The 21,466-nt window shown below is 36.3% G+C and overlaps 1 protein-coding gene across 12 annotated transcripts in view; it reads right to left on the bottom strand.

Moving 5' to 3' along the window:
• Window positions 1-21,466, bottom strand: part of DMD (dystrophin) — a 2,277,745-nt gene that overhangs the window by 380,845 nt on the left and 1,875,434 nt on the right. For all 12 annotated transcript variants that reach the window (XM_064364425.1, XM_064364424.1, XM_064364427.1 and 9 more), the window contains 2 exons: window positions 19,094-19,250; window positions 366-486 (listed from right to left, as the gene is read on the bottom strand). In XM_064364425.1, the coding sequence (XP_064220495.1) occupies window positions 366-486; window positions 19,094-19,250 (278 nt within the window). The remainder of the gene's footprint in view (window positions 1-365; window positions 487-19,093; window positions 19,251-21,466) is intronic.

The following is a 21,466-nucleotide window of genomic DNA, read 5'->3' as shown; positions in this document are numbered from 1 at the left end:
AAAAATGTTAGGATGCATATGACAAGCTCTAATTTACTTCAGTCAAGCTCTTAAATGGAAAATTAACTGGTAGTCTTTGTAACAATAAAATTCCTCCTCACAGATAACTCTCTTTGTTTATTATTTTCTAGATGTTCCAATAACTGATTGCTAATCTCTTTTAATGTTTATTTATGAATGTGCAGATTTATGCGTGGTGGTTTATGAGTCCTTATTTTTTTCAACATCTATGTTTAATTTGAATTGATTCTATTTAACCTAGAAAATATGAGAGCTATCCAGACCCTGGCAGCAAGAATGGATGGGCTGCTCTGTCACCACTGATCCTTCTATCAATATGTTATTATAGTTCCACATTCAATTACCTCTGGGCTCCTGGTAGAGTTTCTCTAGTCCTTCCAAAGGCTGCTCTGTCAGAAATATCCGTACAGTCTCAAGAGTACTCATGATTACAGGTTCCTTAGTTTTCAATTCCCTCTTGAAGGCCTGTGAAATGAGATGAAAAGAAGTGCTTATTTGGCTTGTGGCATTCTTCTCAAAATTAATCCTGGTGCTCAGAACTTGTTTATGAAACTCCCAGGTCAATTTATATCTCTTTTATTTATACACTGATAGTCACAAAATGATTTTTTTAAAAAGGCGATATGGGTCTATCTGTTAATGAGGAAAGCATAAAGCTATTCTGGGGAGAAGGGGGAGCATTCCAGATAGTTAATGCCCTCTCACTGAGATAAGAGTGCTTTGTTTATGTAACCTGACAGTCATACTTGAAATCTAGAGCTAAAGTTGTCAGGTGTATATTACAAAACTCTAGCATGGCTAAGGAGGACTTAAACATACCCCAAATAATGGATATCCAGAACATAATGGGAAGCCTTAGGGGCCATTTGCAGGAACTTAGGCTATCTTAAAGTATATAATTAGTCCAACTGATCATCACCAGTTAATTCTGTCAAAATATCTGACAAGGTATAAAATAAGTAAGCTAAATGAAAAGTCTCAATACTTTTGAAAAACAGCCATTACATCATCCATTGTGACCTCTTTAAGAATAGTAGAAATGTTTTGAGCCATTAAGGATGTAAGAATTGCGGGCACAAGTTTCTATAAATGAACAGACCTATAATCAATCTTTAATCTCTAATCTTTCTTTATCCAGGGGATCAAGAGAAAAACAAAATGAACAGTTCTTGCCTTCAAAAACTTTCTGGACCCCCCAAAAAGGAGAAAGTTAACACCAGAAGCCGAGTGAAAACAGTAAGTTCATACATAATCGAGTGCTAAAAGGATGTGGGGCATACCGTGAGCCTAGGATAAACTAACAGATACTCTGACACCACTGAAGAGAGTTATTGACCCAGATTTTTTTGATCTTCAGAAGTGAGGGTATTAATAAAACTATTAAATGCATGCTACATAAAAGTTAACATATCTGTTAACAATAACAGTAATAATATTTGCCCTGATCTAGGGCTTATTTTTGTAACTTTTTTTCAACTCTGTCTTACTTTCAGCAATGTTGCCTGCTGAATTTAAGCCCTGTTCTGCCACTGGGGAGAAACAAATTAGCAGTATTCTTCCTTGAATGTCAGATACACCATTATGTTACAGAAGTGTTCCAGAGCTGTATTGTATGACACGTTTATTAATAAAATCTTAGTGGTGTTCACCATTCAAAAGAATCCTGAGTCTGACACTTTGCAAAATGATTCATCATCCACAGTTATTTACAATTCAATAGAGAGAAGCAAGTCATTTGAACCAAAATACTGGAGTTCTGTAAGTGGAATATTAGGATTCAGCCTATAGATAGGGAAGTAATTTCTGAATAATAGTATATTTCTGTACCCTAAAATCATACTGGATACGTGAGTTACTTACTCTAATTACATATAAAGCTGATTCTTCTAATATTTCACTTGAAATCTGTGTGTGTTTGTGTGTTTGTGTGCATGCATTTGTGTGTGTATGTGTAAACAGCTGTTGTATTCTTGTGTTTTTTTCATACATTTAAGTTTTCCAACTTCAAGTAAATTACCATTTTGCCTAGTTTCTCTGTTTGGACCTGACTGGAGGCAATTGATACTGACATTACTACTTATAAAAATAATAATGGCTACCTCCATTAAATTATTGTGTGTCAGTGGTTGTACCTGAGACTAGAAATACAAAGTTGAATGCAAAACAGTCCTCTCTATTTAGGAACTTTTAATATTTAATAGAAGAGTCAAACACATAAATAATTTTAATACAATGCAGACAGTGCTATAGACTTGTGCAATATGGGGAAGAAAATTGGGAAACGCTTCCAGGAGAAGTCAGTAATCACACAGAATTCAAAAGCATGAATGTGACTTATTGAAGGAAGAGTATGCTAGAGAACATTCCAAGAAGAGGAAAATGCAAGTGTAGAGACACAGGCCATAGTACAGTATGGTATGTATCCGTATCTCAGGCAGGCCAGTGTTTCTAGAGCATAAAGAACAAGGATGTCCAAAGACGCAAAAGACAGTATCATTATCTGGAAATACATTAGATTTTTAAACCAGAATTTGAAGCTCTGCCTCTCTATGATCATATATGGTCCGCTAAGAAGCTTAAGTGTTGCCTTGAAGGTAATCAGGAACCTTTGAACGATGTTAACCAAGACAGTGGCACAGGAGTATGTATGTTTGAAATAGCTCTCCCTGACATAAATACAGAGTACGTATTTGAGAAGAGCAGAAATGGAATAAGAGAGATAATGAGGCAATTGTAAGAATTCAGAGCAAGATGATGAGGATCTGACTCAGGGCAATGGTACCAGGAAAAATGACAGGGATAGAATAGGGAAATGTTTAGAAATCTGAAGTGTGAAGATCTGGTGACTGAATAGATGCTGGAGAGATGAAAGAAAAAGGAACAAGCATGACTCTTAGTTTCTAGGTTAAATAGATGAGCAAATGCCGGATGCAAATCAACTAAGTTTGAGGAAATACACTTTCCTGATGTCTCAGTTCACCTACAGAAAGTTCTAGCCTTCTGAGGAACTTCCCACAACATGAGGATTAGATCTGTAGCCATTTGTCTAGTTGATTCCTCTGATCCAAGAGGGTCAAATCCTAAACTAACCTCTACGTCGTTGGAGAGACTGGAGTAGGTATCTCTCTACGTATTTACATGAGAAAAAATATAAAGCCCAGACCTTGGAAACATTTCTAGATTGTAAAACGTGAGACTCATAGGGTTAGCTGGTTTCTGGAGAAGCTGGAGTTAGTACTCAGGCCCATTATGTTTCCACAGAGAATCTTTCAGAAGGAGAGAGGGATAGTGGCCTCCTTCTCCTTTATAAGCAGAGGGAAAGGATTTTTCTTAGTCTGTCACCTATGGAGTATCTAGCCACTCAAGTAGGAAAATGTTTCATCAGCATTCATCATTTTGCCCTGGAGGGAAGTCATTGGGCAAAGGAAAGGTGCAACAATGTTTACTGTAAGGTAATTAAATGAAATGTGCCTATGATCCAGGATACCTCATGCTCATTCAGGATAAAATTATTAAAGAGTAATATTAAAAACGTAACATGATGGTATGTGTGTGGGGGTGTTCTGTGCATGGGGAACAGAGTAAGGGAGTGTGATATACTCAGCTAGGAAAGCCAACATTCCTTCCACAAGGAAATAGTAAAGTCTGAGGTTTGAGAAGAAAAAAGATTTAGGAGTCATTTTCTCATTCAGCTAATATACATTGAGTGCCTACATATCAAAATTTAATGGGAAAACAGAGGAACAGGATGTTTTGAGAGACCAAAAAGGAACAAATAGGTGGAGATATTGGGGGAAATGAGAAGTATAGAAATTTCAAGGAGAGAGTGAGAGTTTTGAAAGGAAGAGAGTGACCAAGCATATCCAATGAAACATAGAAGTAAAGCAAGATCAGCATTGCAGAGAGAACACTAGATGCGGTGAGAGCAATTTCAGTGGAGGGCAGGAGTCCCAGAATTGGTGTAGCTGAGGAGCGAGTGGAAGAAGGAGTAGAGGAGCAGATATTTCAAGTGAAAATTACATATTCAATTTTTTTTTTCTCTGAGAAGGAAAAGAGGAAGACAGGACAGGGGACAGAGAAGATAACAAGATAAAGGGATAAGAAGTTCTTTTTAGCACAGGAATGATTTGAACCGAGAGTGAAAGATGGAAGCTAGCAGTAGGGTAACCAGCCAGCTTGGTTTGCCCAGCAATGAGATTTTAGGATGATAGACTTTTGATATTAAAAACAGGATGGTCTCAGGAAAACTGGACAGTCCCAGGAAAACCAGGAATGTTGGTCACCCTAACAGAGAAAGATATATGTTATGACCTTGACAGAAGAAGGTGGAGATAATTGTTGGAAGAAGATCTGTAAAATAAGGAAATGGATCTTAAAGGTCTCATCAAACTTAGAAAGTCCAAGGCACTATTTGATGATACAATTCCATTGTTAAAACTGTACAGTGAATAATTCAAAGCTAAGGACCATCCATTATGAGAGACCACTTGTTTGCCCGTCGAGTTGTTGCCAAGGACTTAGATCCACCACAGCTGCACAGTTCATTTCCTAAACATGAGTCACTGAGGATTAAAATGAGGCTAAAGAAAAGACAAAGAAAGTTCTGTTATTACAAAGACACAAGCGCCATTATTTTCACATTGTTGCCTGAAATTGAGGAAAGAAAGTGGATGGAAGAGAGGATTAAGTGATTGTATTTTTAGAATGTCAAAAGATTCAGATTAAATACAAAAGGATAAAACTCCCACAAAAAGACAGAAATAGTTGGTTCAAGGAGATCAGAGGCAAAAACTGTAAATAATAATATGTAATTTTAAACATGGTTACATGTAAGATCCTCCTTCATTTAGTCACTTAACAAACTTCAAGCAACTACTATGTATCAGACATTGCTCTAGGCAATGAACATCAGTGGTCTTTGTAGCATGGAGCTTAAAACAAATGGCTTTAGATAGTAAAAAAGCAATGTCGAATCTACATTAAAATAACGGAAAATCAATCTTTTAATATCTAATAACTTGTCATAAACTGCATGTTGTAGTATAGTTTATTGCATTAAAAAAAAAAGAAAAAATGAAGACAGTGTGGTGATTCCTCAAAGACCTAGAAATAGAAATACAATTTGACCCAGCAATCCCATTACTGGATATATACCCAAAGGATTATAAATCATTCTACTATAAAGACACATGCACACATATGTTTATTGCAGCACTGTCTACAATAGCAAAGACCTGGAACCAACCCAAATGCTCATCAATGGCAGACTGAATAAAGAAAATGTGGCACATATACACCATGGAATACTATGCAGACATAAAAAACGATGAGTTCATGTCCTTTGTAGGGACATGGATGAAGCTGGAAACCATCATTCTCAGCAAACTGACACCATAACGGAAAATCAAACACTGCATGTTCTCACTCATAGGCGGGTGTTGAACAATGAGAACACATGGATACAGGGAGGGTAGCATCACACACTGGGGTCAGTTGAGGGGGCTAGGGGAGGGACAGAAGGGGGTGGGGAGGTTGGGGAGGGATAACATGGGGAGAAATGCCAGATATAGGTGACGGGCGGATGGAGGCAGCAAACCACATTGCCATGTATGTTGCTATGCAACAATCCTGCATGATCTGCACATGTACACCAGAACCTAAAATACAATTTAAAAAAAAAGAAAAATGAAGACTTTTTTTTAAAAAAAGACAAACAAGAATATTTAATATCAAGAGCTTTGATTTTGTTAGGAGTCTTGTCTCCCAAAAAGGCCTGTTTGAATGAGGTTTGAGAAAATATGTACTCATATATACTGATTTTGTCACGTAAATTTTGGTTAATATTTTAAATCAGAGAAGTCGGTTCATTTATGTGATGATGAGAAAATGTATCAGACATAGAGATCTTCTCCCACATGCATACAGAATATGTGTTTACAGTATTTAGATGTTAGCATTCAAATGTTAATTACTTCCTTAATCCCTTGAAAAGATAAAATAATCTTAGTTAAAACACATCCTCTTCCCCATACCTTTCTTTTCACCTTTCCAAGACAGCCAGACACAAGGGTCAAAAATAGTGATATGGGAGAATTAGAAGCAATACTGAAGACTTAGCGCACCTCTATGAAAATAAAATAATACATGTCATGCAAATTAGAAAGTGTTAGAAATACTACATGGATAATTTTCCTTTAGCTTCTTAAGGTTCACAAACTAGATTTATATGAAGTATGCTACTACACTATTATAGCAATAATAAATCTCAAGGTAAATCTACTTATTATTAAGTACAATCTGGTAGATTGTACTTAAAACGCCTTAAGTACTGGGCAACTGGATGACTGATTGTTGACTCACTAATTTGTTCATTCAAAAACTATTTTATTTTGAACCTATTATATATAAAGTTATGGAAGATGTAGAGACTTAATCTTTGTCATTAAGGAATCAATAGTTTGGTTGAGAAGGTATATTTGAGGTGTATACTTTTTTTAAGAATGTTTCACCCATGCAAATTGAAATACAGATAAGTTAGTGTTTACCTAAGGCCATCAGTTAATTATACACTTAGAATCTGAATCTTGCAATTGTAAAGTGAAGCTGAAAGTGAGTGATAACAAAAAATAAAAGCTCCCTGACTTGTAATAATTTGGAAGCCACATAAGTGGAAAATCCTAATAGCCATGGAAGAAATCAGAAATTTAAAAAACACCTGAAAGTAATAGAGAAGAAACAGGTTATTGATTATATTTTTTAATTTTTAATTTTTTTTTGAGACAGAGTCTCACTCTGTCGCCTAGTCTGGAGTGCAATGGTGTGATTTCAGCTCACTGTAACCTCCACCTCCTGGGTTCAAGCGATTCTCCTGCCTCAGCCTTCTGAGTAGCTGGTACTACAGGCACGTGCCACCATGCCCTGCTAATTTTTGTAGTTTTAATAGAGACGGAGTTTTAGCATGTTGGGCAAGCTGGTCTCGAACTCCTGACCTCAGGTAATCTGCTTGCCTTGGCATCCCAAAGGGCTGGGATTACAAGCATGAGCCACCACACACAGCCATTGATTATTTTTTTCTGCCTCTCTTGCTTCTTGCTTATATTACAATAATAGCTAAAAGTGCCATAAATAGAAGTAGCTCAGAACCATGTGTAGAGGGGATGAAAAGTAAGATACTGATTTGCTTCATGAGAAGGACAAGATGAGAACACTGGGCACAGGTAATGACATTGCAGGGAGAAAATCTATCTTGCTTTCTCTTGGAGACAGTGGATTTATGATCATATTACTACGGATGTGAGTAAAAGCCCATACTTTTCAAAACAAAGATGTCTTTCAATAGTGTAGAGTTTGCCTGGAGCTGAATTTTACCTATACTCATATTGAAATGGTAAATTTGTGTTTTTCAGAATAAAACCTGATGGAATATTACAAATACTACCAATATTTGTAAGCAGAACTTTCCAGAACCATCCTAGGAGGCAGACTGAAGTGGTGAAAAGAGCACTGTTCTAAGTGGCAGGAGCCTTTGGCTTCAAGCCTGGGCTGGGCCAGAACCGGGCTGCAGTGATCTAGAGAAGGTGATAAACTCTTCCTGCTCCTCTGTGTTCTCATTTGTAAAATGTGGGGATTTGCTAAAACCTTATGTAAGTTCTAACATCCGGTTCTCATATCCTATAACCAATTTGTTAAGATCATTAATGAGCCACAGGCCTGTTCTATGGTGGCAGTTCGAGAGTCTCTGCTAAGCATTATTATTGATGCTTAAAAACCATAGCCATAGCTTGGCATGTAGTAAATACTCAATAAACACTGCTAACTAAAATACAGAACACCCTACTAAAATACAAAAAATTATTTGGGCATGGTGGCACGCACCTGTAGTCCAGCTACTCAGAAGGCTGAAGCAGGGGAATCACTTGAACTCAGGAGATGGAGGTTTCAGTAAGCCAAAATTGTGCCACTGCACTCCAGCCTGGTGACAGAGCAAGACTCCGTCTCAAAAAAAAAAATAATACAGAATATCCAGTTAAAAAACCAGAGTGTGTTATATGTAGGCCAAGTTGATTTAGATGCAAAACAGACTTGCAGGTGAAAGCCTGGACTCATGAATCATAAGAGAAAAAAAGTAATGGTGTAAACTGGGAAAAATGGACTGATCTTATTCTAGGTCTACTCATGTTCCAGATCCAAAGCTGAGAGTCACTGCTGAGTTACTAGGTGGAATTTTCTTAAGAGGTGGTCCTATTAGCATTGCCTTCTTCAACCTAGTGACTTCTTAAAGGAGATTTTCACGTCCAAACACTCATAAGTTCCATGGTTTGAACTGCTGCTTGGGGCTTTTCCTGTAGTCTGCAGGATTAGGTAGGAGATGAGAGGACACTAGACAGACTCTGAAGTGTAGGATGATCCAACAGTTTTGCTCATTCGACAAATGGTTACTGAGCAGGCATAGAACAAGACATTAACATAGTCATATCTGTAACTTGAACTGTATTTAATAGTTTTGTCATCCTATATCATCATCCTTGTTCCTGTATTATTTCTACCTTATTTTTATGTCTCCTATATTGATTCTATGTCTGTAAAGAAAGTTGCTGAATATATTCAGACAGCAAAAGGACTTTCTTCCTTTAAAGAGCCACCATACTTATTGAGTCTCAAAGACATAAAAAATATTTTACTAAATGCTCACTTAGGGACAAGCAATGCTCAATTAACTTAAAAGTGAGGTCTTGGAAAAGGGCAAGGAATCCAGAAATCTCCATAGCAGGGTTGCAAGAATATTGCCCCCAAGAATCTAAAGCAAATTCATAGGGGTTCACGGAAGAAAAACATTTGAAGAAAGAGGCAATGGAGCAAACAACAAAAAGAGAAATTTCCCTTAATATTCATTTGAGAGAGCTAGTATTACAGAAGTTATGAACATGGGTATCTGGGCTATAAAGAAAAGGCCATAATCATCTTTTCTTATTGAGATAAGAACACTTAATATGAACTACACCCTGTTAACACATTTTTAAGTGCAGAAATCAGTATTGTTAACTACAGGCACAATATTATAGAGCAGATCTCTAGAGCTTTTTCATCTTGCATAACTGAAACTTTATATCCATTGAGCAACAACTCCCCCCTACAACGTCTGACAACCATTTCTCTACTCTGTGCTTCTATCAGTTCGACTACATAATCATCTAAATAAGAAGAAAAAAGTTCCATCTTATTTTCACCCCACTTCTGAATAAAAGTGAAGATAAGGAATTGAAGTATTAGATACATCCAGCCCTTGTTTCAGACAGTCAATAACATGAACAATATTAATTTATAAATGAAATTGAATAAATTTGACATAAAATGGAAAAGTAAATGAACATATTTCAGGCCTGAAATTATTTTTTTAAAATCTAATTGTATTCAGTGAAAAAACATTTTTGAGTGTTTAAGGGGAAAATGTGTTTAACAAACTCTGTATTGAGATTTATTTTTCTGGAAGTCTTTGAAAATAAAAATTGTATTCTCTGAGATCAAGGGCATGGGCTAGAACAGTCCAGCCTGCTTGCAGGTCTGTGATACTGTGGAGGAATAGTTTAGTGCGCACACAGCATCTTCAACAGCTGTTTGACTCTCAATTCTAAGGCTGGGCTGCTTCCAACAATCACTGAGGAAGTTACTTCCTACTGACAATAATGTTGTTAAGTTCTGAGCTGACCTTGAGGGATCACTGGTGAAAACTCAATCTGTTCCCATGACCATTTAGGGAATTAGGTCTTAGGTCATTGATCCTAAACTTTAAGTTTTGGAAATTACTTTTGAAATGATAGCAAAAATGAATGGATTATTAGGAAACCCTGTGACAAATTAATTTGTATACATTCTCAAGAGACTGAGCCAAAATTTGAGATTGTCAAGTATAAGTGGTAAATAATTTCTGAATCATACCATTTGTGTCTGTCTATCAACATAATCCAAAAATGGAACCCTGATTTGGTGTAAGCACATCCCCTCAAACATGATAATTCCCAAGTCTTTCTCAGATGGCAACATCATTATTTTATTTGTTCAAGCCATAGACCTCAGAATTATCCTTGACTTTTTGCTTCCTCTCACGCGCCACATCCTATTATCTTAAGTGCTATCAATTGTACCTTCAAAATATATCTTGTATCAAATAATTATTCACCATATCTATCATTTCCACTCTAGTCCAAGTAATCATTTCCTTCCGAGATGACTTCGCCACCCTCCTAACTTTTTCTGTGTCTTCAGATTCACTCTTTTTATAGTCAATTCTCCATAGCAGCAAGAGTCAACTTCTAACCACATAAATCAGATCACATCATCCCTGCTGAGAGCCTTCCAGTGATGTCTCATTACACACAGAATAAAATCCACCTCCAAACTATGGCCTGCAAGACCGTTCATTATCTGGTCTTTCCGTCTTTCTAGAACCTATCACTGTCTACTGATCTTACTACCCCTGAGATACATAGCCCATCTTGCTATTTCTGCAACACGCTAAACCTGTTCTTACCATTAGGCTTTTGAATTTGGTGCTTCTTCTGTCTAGAATCCTCTTCATTCAAGGTTTTTGTGGTACCTTGGCTCAATCACTCACTCACTCACACAGGTTTTGTTTGTTTGAGACAGGGTCTCACTCTGTCACCCAGGCTGGAGTACAGTGGCACAATCTCAGTTCACTGCAACCTCTGTCTCTCGGGTTCAAGTGATTCTCATACCTCAGCCTCCTGAGTAGCTGGGACTATAGGCGCACACCACCATGCCTGGCCAATTTTTGGTAGACATGGGATTTCGCTATGTTGCTTAGGCTGGTCTCAAACTCTTGACATCCAGGGATCTGCCTGCTTCAGCGTCCCAAAGGGCTGGGATCACAGGCATGAGCCACCGTGCCCAGCCTCACACAAGTCTTTACCCAAAAATAAACTCCTCAGATAGGCCAGTACTCCTCAGTCTTTCTCTATTCATGCTTTGATTATTTTCTCTTCATAGCACTTACTACATGACATAACTTCATGTATTAACATTGGTTTACTATGTATTTCTGTCACTAAAATCTAAACATCCATGGGACAGAGACTCATTTTGTTCACTAACATATCCTTAACACAGAGTAGGCTCTTCATAAATAAATTTCTTGAAAGAATCAATATATTCTAGGAATCTGTGTTATGGTATAATTTTTCCTAAAATAATTTTTTTTTGGGAAAAAGGAAGAGCACAGAAAAAGATCAAGGGATCATTTGTAATTAAATGTATAATGTGTATAAAAGTGCTTTGTAAAGGCATTTTTAAACTATTTTAAAGAGTACTATTTTAAAGAGTATTTGTCAAGATATCAAAATATTAGAGAGAAGACTTTGGTAGAGAAGTCAGTTTGTGAATTATACACATCTCATCTTGTTACAGTCATTAAAAAAAAGCAGCAATTCCTAGATGACTCAGTTCTTCAGTTTTGATGATAAAGCTAGTTTTCAGAAGACTTAGACTTAGTTTTCAGAAGACTCAAATGCCTAGAAATGCAGTTCTAAAAATAAGTTTTAAGTCATTTCTATTCAGCATCCCTAAATATGACTGCATAGGATATCAACCTTATACAAAAATGATGAAGAACAGACCAAAAAGATGTCTATTTCCTCCAACATGGCTAAAAAGACATCTTAGAGTAGATATAACTAACAGTCAAGTTGTTTAGAAACTTCAAGAGGCCAGGTCACCGAATGCTAGAATGAATCACTCTACCCCAACTTTTTGTTGTTTTTCAGAGGTGATAGGGAACAACACATTTTTCTTAACAAAGAGCTGACTTAAATCTTAACATTCACAAATGGCACCCAAAGATATTTTCTATTTCTGTGAAAAGAAAACAAAGAAAACTCATCAAGCTAACATACATACTAAAATGTATCCCATGTAAGCAGGCCAACATTGATAACAGAATTAGCCTAAATAAATGTATAATCTACAACATGATTTCAGGATAATTTTATTGAATTTCTAAGCCTCTCTCTCACTTTGTGGTGACTTCAGAGGAAATCGAACATGCATAATATATGACCTGACAAATGAACAAGTAAACTACTTTATTCAAGCCTTTTCATTTGTCAACGGCATCCAAGCAATAATGGCTTTCTGTCCACTCTTTTAATAATGTATGTATTGATTACTTCCATCTAAATCTTAACCAGAAAATCTCGGGAAGCTTTGAAGGTGTCCTTAATGTTCTCTAGGGAAGGGATTATAGAGATTTTTTAACTGAAAGATGAAAATCTAGTGACAAATAATTTCATTAGTAAAAATGCAAACAAAATGTCATTACCTACACTGTTCTTATAATCAAGATCTCATCTCCATTTGGGTTTGGAGTAGGAGGATGGGGATTGAATAAGCTGATATTTTACTGCAGTTCTCCTTAGAAATTCCCCACTATGATTTGCTCCTTTAAAACTCTCTCTAGGTTAATCACAGGAGTAGACAAGTAATAAATATCACTTTAGTGACTGCTCAAGTAAAACAAAGGAAGTCAGTTTTTAAAATATATCTGGACCAGAATAATACACACTAATTGAAAATGAGTCAGTCTAGTGAGGCAAGTAATGAGGAACTGTAAAAGCCAGGATAATGTATTCAAAAGATATAAAAATTGGTCAGTTTATATTTGCTAAGGCACATTTGAGCTTTAATTATTTATAACACTTCACTGCATCAGCAGCATTATTTTATTAATTAGTCTTGAGAGCCATTCAGTTGCAGGTGTTATGCTGCCCAGCTGGTTTGGGGAACACAGATCTCCTCCCATGTGTGTGAAAAATGCTTTGAGGAATGAGACTATAGTCCCCAAACACCTCTGTGGAGTATCTTGGAAGTTATCTACAGAATAACCATATCTCTCTCCGTCACAGAAATTGACATTGACTTCATATTTTCCCTACAAGAAAAGAGTACAAGACATGGAATATTTTGCTACAAAATGTTATCACTAATCTGAAATGATACCAAAAAAAATAAAAATTACCTGTTTTATAAACATCCTGATTTACAGAATATGAAAGTGAAAATGAAAAATATTTGATTGTAGTTTTGACTGTTGACATTTTAAGGGAATTTGTATCCCCATAGAAAGCAACAGCAAAGGCCATTAATAATTTACAATAGATAGTAAGCAGATGATTTTTTTTAAAGTGGCACTCCAAATACATGGGGAATACATTTACACTTGCAGTGACCCATCTTGATAACAAGCAATCTATATAAACAACAATTAAATCAAGAAACCCATAAAGAGCAATACAATTTACCATCCTGGAAACATGGCAAAGTAAACAAAAGTCCACAAATATAACATCTGTCAACTATTAGATCTTGATGGAGTTTTGTACTGACTGTTTTCTCTTTCTTTTTTCCTAATTGAGTTCAGGAGATCTGATAGAGAGACCCAGTTTCAAGGATTTTCCATTGTTGTTCTGTCCACATCAAGAGCATCACTAACTAGATATCCCATATATGAAAGGGATACCATATACCACAAAGTTGAAAAAACTTTGAGTCAAACAGACTACTAAATTGTTCTCTCATCAGCACTCAGGAGTGATGATGTTGTTTGAAGAAGAAGAGTGTTTCGTGTCAATAATTTTTCTTAAAAATACCAAGAGAAGCAGTAATCAAAACAGCATGGCACTGGTACCAAAACAGAGATATAGACCAATGGAACAGAACAGAGGACTCGGAGGCAACAGAACATATCTACAACCATCCAACCTTTGACAAACCTGACAAAAAAAAGCAATGGGGAAAGGATTCCCTGTTTAATAAATAGTGTTGGGAAAACTGGCTAGCCATATGCAGAAAACAGAAACTGGACCCCTTCCTGACACCTTAAACTAAAATTAACTCCAGATGGATTAAAGACTTAAACATAAGACCTAACACCATAAAAACCCTAGAAGAAAACCTAGGCAAAACCATTCAGGACATAGGCGTAGGCAAGGACTTCATGACAAAAACACCAAAAGCAATGGCAACAAAAGCCAAAATAGACAAATGGGACCTAATCAAACTCCACAGCTTCTGCATTGCAAACGAAACAGTCATTAGAGTGAATCAGCAACCAACAGAATGGGAAAAAATTTTTGCAGCTTACCCATCTGACAAAGGGCTGATATCCAGAATTTACAAAGAACTAAAACAGATTTACAAGAAAAAAACAAACAAGCCCATTCAAAAGTGGGCAAAGGATATGAACAGATACTTTACAAAAGAAGACATACACGAGGCCAACAAACATACGAAAAAATGCTCATCATCATCATTGGTCATTAGAGAAATGCAAATCAAAACTACATTGAGATACCATCTCACTCCAGTTAGAATGGCGATCATTAAAAAATCTGGAGACAACAGATGCTGGAGAGGATGTGGAGAAATAGGAGCACTTTTACACTGTTGGTGGGAGTGTAAATTAGTTTAACCATTGTGGAAGACAGTGTGGCGATTCCTCAAGGACCTAGAAATAGAAATTCCATTTGATCCAGCAATCCCACTACTGGGTATATATCCAAAGGATTATAAATCGCTCTACTATAAGGACACATGCACACGAATGTTCATTGCAGCACAGTTTACAATAGCAAAGACCTGGAACCAACCCAAATACCCATCGATGATAGACTGGACAGGGAAAATGTGGCACATATACACCATGGAATATTATGCAGCCATCAAAAACGATGAGTTCGCGTCCTTTGTAGGGACATGGATGAACCTGGAAACCATCATTCTCAGCAAACTGACACAAGAACACAAAATCAAACACCACATGCTCTCACTCATAGGCGGGTATTGAACAATGAGAACACATGGACACAGGGAGGGGAGCACTATACACTGGGGTCTGTTGGGGGGAAATAGGGGAGGGACAGCAGGGGGTGGGGAGTTGGGGAGAGATAGCATGGGGAGAAATGCTAGATATAGGTGAAGGGGAGGAAGGCAGCAAATGACACTGCCATGTGTGTACCTATGCAACAATCCTGCATGTTCTTCACATGTACCCCCAAACCTAAAATGCAATAAAAAAAAGGGAGGCAAACACAAATGCTCACATTGGCAAATTAAAATGAGTGTGAGGTTTGCTAAGGAAAAAAAAAAAATAGAAAAAGCATTGGGCCAAACTACAAGTAAAAACAGTATCCATCATATGTTTATTGCAGCACTATTAACAATAGCAAAGACTTGGAACCAACCCATATGCCCATCAGTGATAGACTGGATAAAAAAAATGTGGCACATATACACCATGGAATACTATGCAGCCATAAAAAAGGATGAGTTCATGTCCTTTGCAGGGACGTCGATGAAGCTGGAAACCATCATTCTCAACAAACTAACACAGGAACAGAAAACCAAACATCGCATGCTCTCACTCATAAGTGGGAATTGAACAATGAGAACACATGGACACAGGGAGGGGAACATCACACACTGGGGCCTGCTGGGGAGTGGAGCAGGGTAGGGGAGGGACAGCATTAGGAGAAATACCGAATGTAGATGAGGGGTTGATGAGTGCAGCAAACCACCATGGCACAAGTATACCTATGTAACAAAACTGCACATTCTGTACATGTACCCCAGAACTTAAAGTATAAAACAAACAGTGTGCATCAAAGTAGCTCTACACACTTTACAAAAAGGTGCTTAGTTAGGAATAAACCAACAAATCCTGTACATAAGGAAGGAATATCAGTCTATTCTTTCTTTCCCTGCCCTTGGTCTCAATATCGTTTATCTATTCAGTGTCTACCATGTACTAGGCACTTTGGAATGTGCTGGATAGAAAAATGACAGCTTTCCTCCTCCCCAAAATCTTTCTGAAGGACATGGTTTAGCAAGAGTGGTTGACACTAATCAAATAGTAACACATGTACATGGTGACAAAGAATGGTATGTTATAGAAAAGTAGACAATTTTAGGAGAGTGTGTAAAGGGAGATTTGGTCAAATGGAGGCAACAGGGAAAAGCTTGCAGAATGTCTGAGCCAATATGGAAAAGATTATTAGATGATAAGCACAATATTATGAGTGGGTGGGTATGGGTAAAAGGGTTTGAGACAGAGGACCAGCATGTTTAAAGCCCCACCTAAGAGGGACATGCAGAATTGGAAAAAGGAAAGAGAGGCAGTATGGCTGGTGTTCAAACAGCCAGGGAAGAGCATCAAGAAAAGAGAAAGTTGAGGCCAGACAAGCCAGATAGTGCCTTGTCACCCTGGCTGAGGATTTTGGTCTTTTTCCAAGAGCACTGAAAAAACTACTATATTGTTAAGACAAGTACTGATATAATTGGATTTATGTTTTTTTACACAAGTTATTCTGACTGAAATGTAGAGACTGCATTGTAGGGTGCTAAGAGTAGATGTAGAAAGGTTAGGAGAAATGGTCTCTTAGAATTATGACGATGACAACAGTAGACAGTCAAAAACTATTTTGAAGGTGAATTGACCCAGTGATGTCTTGGTAGTAGAAGGCTGAATGCTGGTCATCCAGGAAAGGTACTGTACCAGTCCACTTTGTTGTTGTCTGGTATGAGAAAATATTTAGTTAGAATCTCCAAGTTTTGGAGCTTTGTGGATTGCAGCAACAAAAAGATAAAGAAGCAAAGGGTTTTAGAGTTTTGAAAACAAGTTATTAAAATTTAGATAATTGAATCTAAGTTGTATTTGGAATGAGGTAAATATGGAAGGGCAGAGGAACTAATGTATAAAACACAGAGTGATCAATGGGCTGGAAATCTTGTGAAATTCCAGAAAGGTATCACTTAGCTCTCTGAGCAAGCACACTAACCAAGTGGGGATTAATTAACATTATTCTGGTGAGTATCACTCATAACTCTAGCATCACCATCTCCCCAAGCCATGTAATTTGTCATGAGATGCCTAGTAAGGACTGAGTAAGCACAAACAATTTACCACTCTTAACAAGCAACCAAAACTAATAACCAGGAATAAGCAATATTTATAACAATATACCAGCTAGAAGAAACCACAGCAATTATTTGGACCAATTTCACCATATTACAGTTGAGGAACAAAATAGCAATCAGAATCCATGTTATGAAGGAATATGACTAGAATCTCAGTCTCCTGACTCCTAGTGCACATGTCCAGTGATTCATTTTCTTTGGTTTCTGGAACTAGCATAAAATTCATCTTTTGTAGAAATTCTGTCTCATTTCACTGTATCACATAATGCATTTTTTTAAAAAGGCCCATGTTTCTCAATGAATGCTTTTTTATATGTATACCAGAGTGTTTTGGCTGTTTATTCAAAGTCAGAACATTTAAAACATATAGCACCATTAAATTTCACCCTACTTCAAAAGCTAATTTAATATTCAGAAATATATGAAGGCAGATGGCTAAAGGAGAAATTGGCAGTTTCCCTGGCATTTTTTTGCAAAGACCCCTGGGTCTTTTTTCATATTCTCTTCCCTTTTTTAATTTCCTATATCCTCTTTTCCAGAATAAAATAAACCCTTGACCTTTCCTCAAGATGCCACCTTTGGTGGCATATCCACAGACATCTTTCCTTTATATGCTGATCATTAAAAAGCAGCACCATTTCATCAAGTTTTTATTATTTGGTAGTAATATGTTTTGTTTGCTATTCATTTCTCTTCTCGTACCTTTTATTCTCATTTCAAAAACACTTAACAGTATCCATTCTACATTAGACACTTCGCTAGGCTCTAGGGTCTCGGAGGTGAACAAGACAAAATCTCTGCCTTTTTTACTCAGCGCTTAGTAGAGAAGATAGAAATGTAAGTAAAAATAAAGCCAAAAAAAGAAACAATTGGTTATCGTTGGAGGATGCTAGTGAACAATTTGTTATTCTGAAAACTGGTAAAATTGAAACATGTATGTTGCTTGTCCAATATGAAGGTATACTGAGTACCGAAATAGGAGACAAATGCGAAACATTTTTTTTCATAGACCTACCCCAGTGAATGAATGAAGAAGGAATGATAGGGATAGGCAATTATCACACTGCAACCCCTAGCCACTGATCATTAACAGGTATTAAACATCACACAAAAAGAGAAAACAAGACACTATATACCATCTCCTGATGATGGAAGGATGCACAAAGACCTGTGAAGCAGTCTTGCCAAAAAAAGCCAAACTCAAATATGATCAAACTATAGAAATGCACTATTCAATCGGTAGCCACTGGCAACGCCTGGTTACTGAGTACTTGGAATGTAATGAGCCTGAATTGAGATGTTCTGTAAATGTACATTTTTATATTGATTGCATATTGAAATGACAATAAGAATTGTACTACAGTCCCATAAGAATGAAGAGAGGAAACAGGGTGAAAGGTACAGGGAGACTATACTATCGTGGAAACTTACTGTGAATCTGTAATTACTTATAAATAAAAAGCAATAAAAAGACCAATTAACCAAAGAAAAGTGTGGGTCTGATTTCAATTTTTATTTAAACCAAAACCAGAAAATGTTTAAAAACTGCATAGGATGTATGAGAAAAATAGAAATTTGAATATGGACTGGGTATTTGATATGATGCAATTACTGATATTTCAAAAGCATTATAGTAGCAAGGTGATTACCTTAAAAGAGTGAATCCTATCTTTTAACCTTTTGAAATATCAACAAATAAAATAACACGTACTTGATATTTGCTTTAAAATAATGGTGTAAGAGCTATAGAATGAATAAGATCTGTCATGAGTTGATAATTGTTGATATCTTGACGAGTACATGAGTTTTATTATAGCATTCTACTTTTGTATATGTTCAATATTTTTCATAATGAAAAGTTTTTTTTAAATAGCCAAAAGAGATGAACGATTTCTTAAAAGGGTATTATTAATGCAGATGTGGTTGACATTTAAAATATAATGGCTTGGATTACTTATAATTGACCCTTGGGTGACAGGAGTAATAAAGATTTCTATTCAACTTAATTTCAACCAAAATTGATTTTAAAATAGTCACTGGATTACTATGTGTTTAACACGTGCAAGGCCTAGGCTTAAAAATGTCCTACCCTATGTACATCGTTCTGCTTCTGAACTGCTGGAAAGTCGCCTCCTATAGGTGCCTGCCGGCTTAATTCATCATCTTTCAGCTGTAGCCACACCAGAAGCTCCTGGAGAGAAAGGTGCAGACGCTTCCACTGGTCAGAACTGGCTTCCAAATGAGACCTGAAAAATAACAGCAGCATGCTATGTCAGAATATCGAGAAGTATAATTGATGATTCTAACAATTCCGTTAAAAAAGTACAATAAAGCTATTGTGAACTACAAAGCAGCCTTCAATAAAAATCTGGCTACTTACTTTTGAGAGCCATAAAATGGGGGATAGTTTGATAGCAATTTTGAGAAAAGGCAGTGTTTAGCCATATGTTTATTTCCCCATGCATAATGCGGAGACTTTTGGCATGAAATATACACTGGAATCTATTGCTTTTCCATACTGTTGTAGTCAATGGTTCTTAATATTTCTGGTAGAAAAATCGGATGCAGTGACTAACAAAAAACACTTCATTTACATGTGACTCATGCTAGTACTGGAATTATTTCTGCCTTGAGAAATGGAAAGGTCTCTCCTCACATCTTGACTTTTCCATTTCTACACCCTAGGCAGCCTTTTCCATTGAGTTCTTCCATCTGGCGTCTGTTCCTTTCTGCTCCTCTTCCCAAATCCTTCTCCTTTCCCCCTGCCCTCCTTTATTTGTGTGCACCTGGGATTTGTCTTCACCAAGTTCCAACATTTTCTGCTTTGTTTCCTTTGTGTAAAAAGTACTAAGACAACAACTCACACGGAAGAGTAAAATCAGACATTTATCTGAAAGCTTCCCCGGAACGTGAATAATTTAGGCAGGAGACTGAGTAATTTACTGTAAACTGTATTTAGAACATGTTAATCCTTAGAAGCCATTTAAGAATACACAAATGAATGATCTATGCTATAAAATCCATATTTCACTTGAAGATGAGAAGCTAAATTAATAAAACAAATCATCATCCAGAAAACAAAGAGGAAGAGCAGAGCATTAGCAAAGCTTTATCTTCAGGTAAATTAGAAATTATGCTGAATCACTCAGCTATTATCAGCAATTACTAATTAATTCCTAATAATGCTACCTATAACATAAATATAATAAAGTCTTTAATGCTGCAAAGATGGAAATATAAAGCAAAGCAATCAGGTAGAGCAACATTTCTCTTAGCCATTTGGTAACTTAGCTTGACATTTCAAATACAATTCTCCTTTTGGCCTTAGTCAAACAGAATCACCAAAGAATACTTATCTACTGAAATTAAATTGTTCTAAACTTCCTGAAGGATAATTTGACAATACCTAAAAGTCTTCAAAATGTGCGAATACAATGACCCACAGGCTTAAATTCAAGGAATTTATACTAACAAAGAAATTGGAAAAAGATACAAAGATATAGGTGGAAAAATGTTATTTATAGCATCATCTATGATTGATAAAACAAAATAGAAAGAACTGAAATATTCAGTATGAGGGAACTGCTTGAGAAATGCTAAACTCCAACCTACTGATTGTTTTTAAATGCAATGAAACTTGTATATGTTTTAAATTTAGAAATTAATGAAATTTATATATAAATTTAAACAGATCTTAATTTAAAATATACTAGGGAATTGATTACATATATAATGGTGCATTCATAGAGTAAATCCTATGCAATATTTAATATGTTGACATAGTCAAATATGTATAGATATGGAGAAGGTCATAATGTCAGTTACTATGTGAGAAAACAGGTTACAGAACAAATATCTTTTTTTAATTTCTCTAAAACATTTGTGTATGTGTATATATTTGTATGCACATGCTTGACTATGAAAAAATTTTGTAATGACAACCAGGTGATCCCTCAGTGGTAGATTTGCAAGTGATTTATTTCTTAATCTTTATACTTTCCCAAATTGTCAAAATTTTCTTTCTATAATTGCAATATAAACAGTATGTTTTGACAAAATGAAGGCATTTCCATCAAATAAGATAAATCAAATTGTTTAAGACTCTAAGGGTATTATTTCCTAAGAAGTGAATCATGAAATACCACAAATGTGATAAATTGAATATAATAGTACATGCAGATTGCATACAATTAGAGGTCAGTTCTTTTATGTTTCTGCACCATTCTTTCAGTTATCACTTTTCCATGATAAGTCTAAGTGACAATTCCCTATGCAAGATTTTAGCTGTTTAATGGCATGTAACGTGTAATGGTTAAACGAATTCTCTGAGGTATCTGGAATTCACAGCTTGCTCCCTTTGAGAGTGAAAGAGGCTGTCAAGCAGGACATTTTGAAAGGTAGGTGGAGAAAGGTAGGGCTCAGACATGGAAAAGCAGCAAATGGTAAAAAAGGCACTGATTAA

Source organism: Aotus nancymaae, unplaced genomic scaffold, assembly GCF_030222135.1.
Source record: "Aotus nancymaae isolate 86718 unplaced genomic scaffold, 86718_ANA_hifiasm-v0.15.2.pri h1tg000058l, whole genome shotgun sequence".
Taxonomy (NCBI): Eukaryota; Metazoa; Chordata; class Mammalia; order Primates; family Aotidae; genus Aotus; species Aotus nancymaae.
The sequence above is the reverse complement of the archived record's forward strand: the minus strand, read 5'-3'. Positions and strand labels throughout refer to the sequence as shown.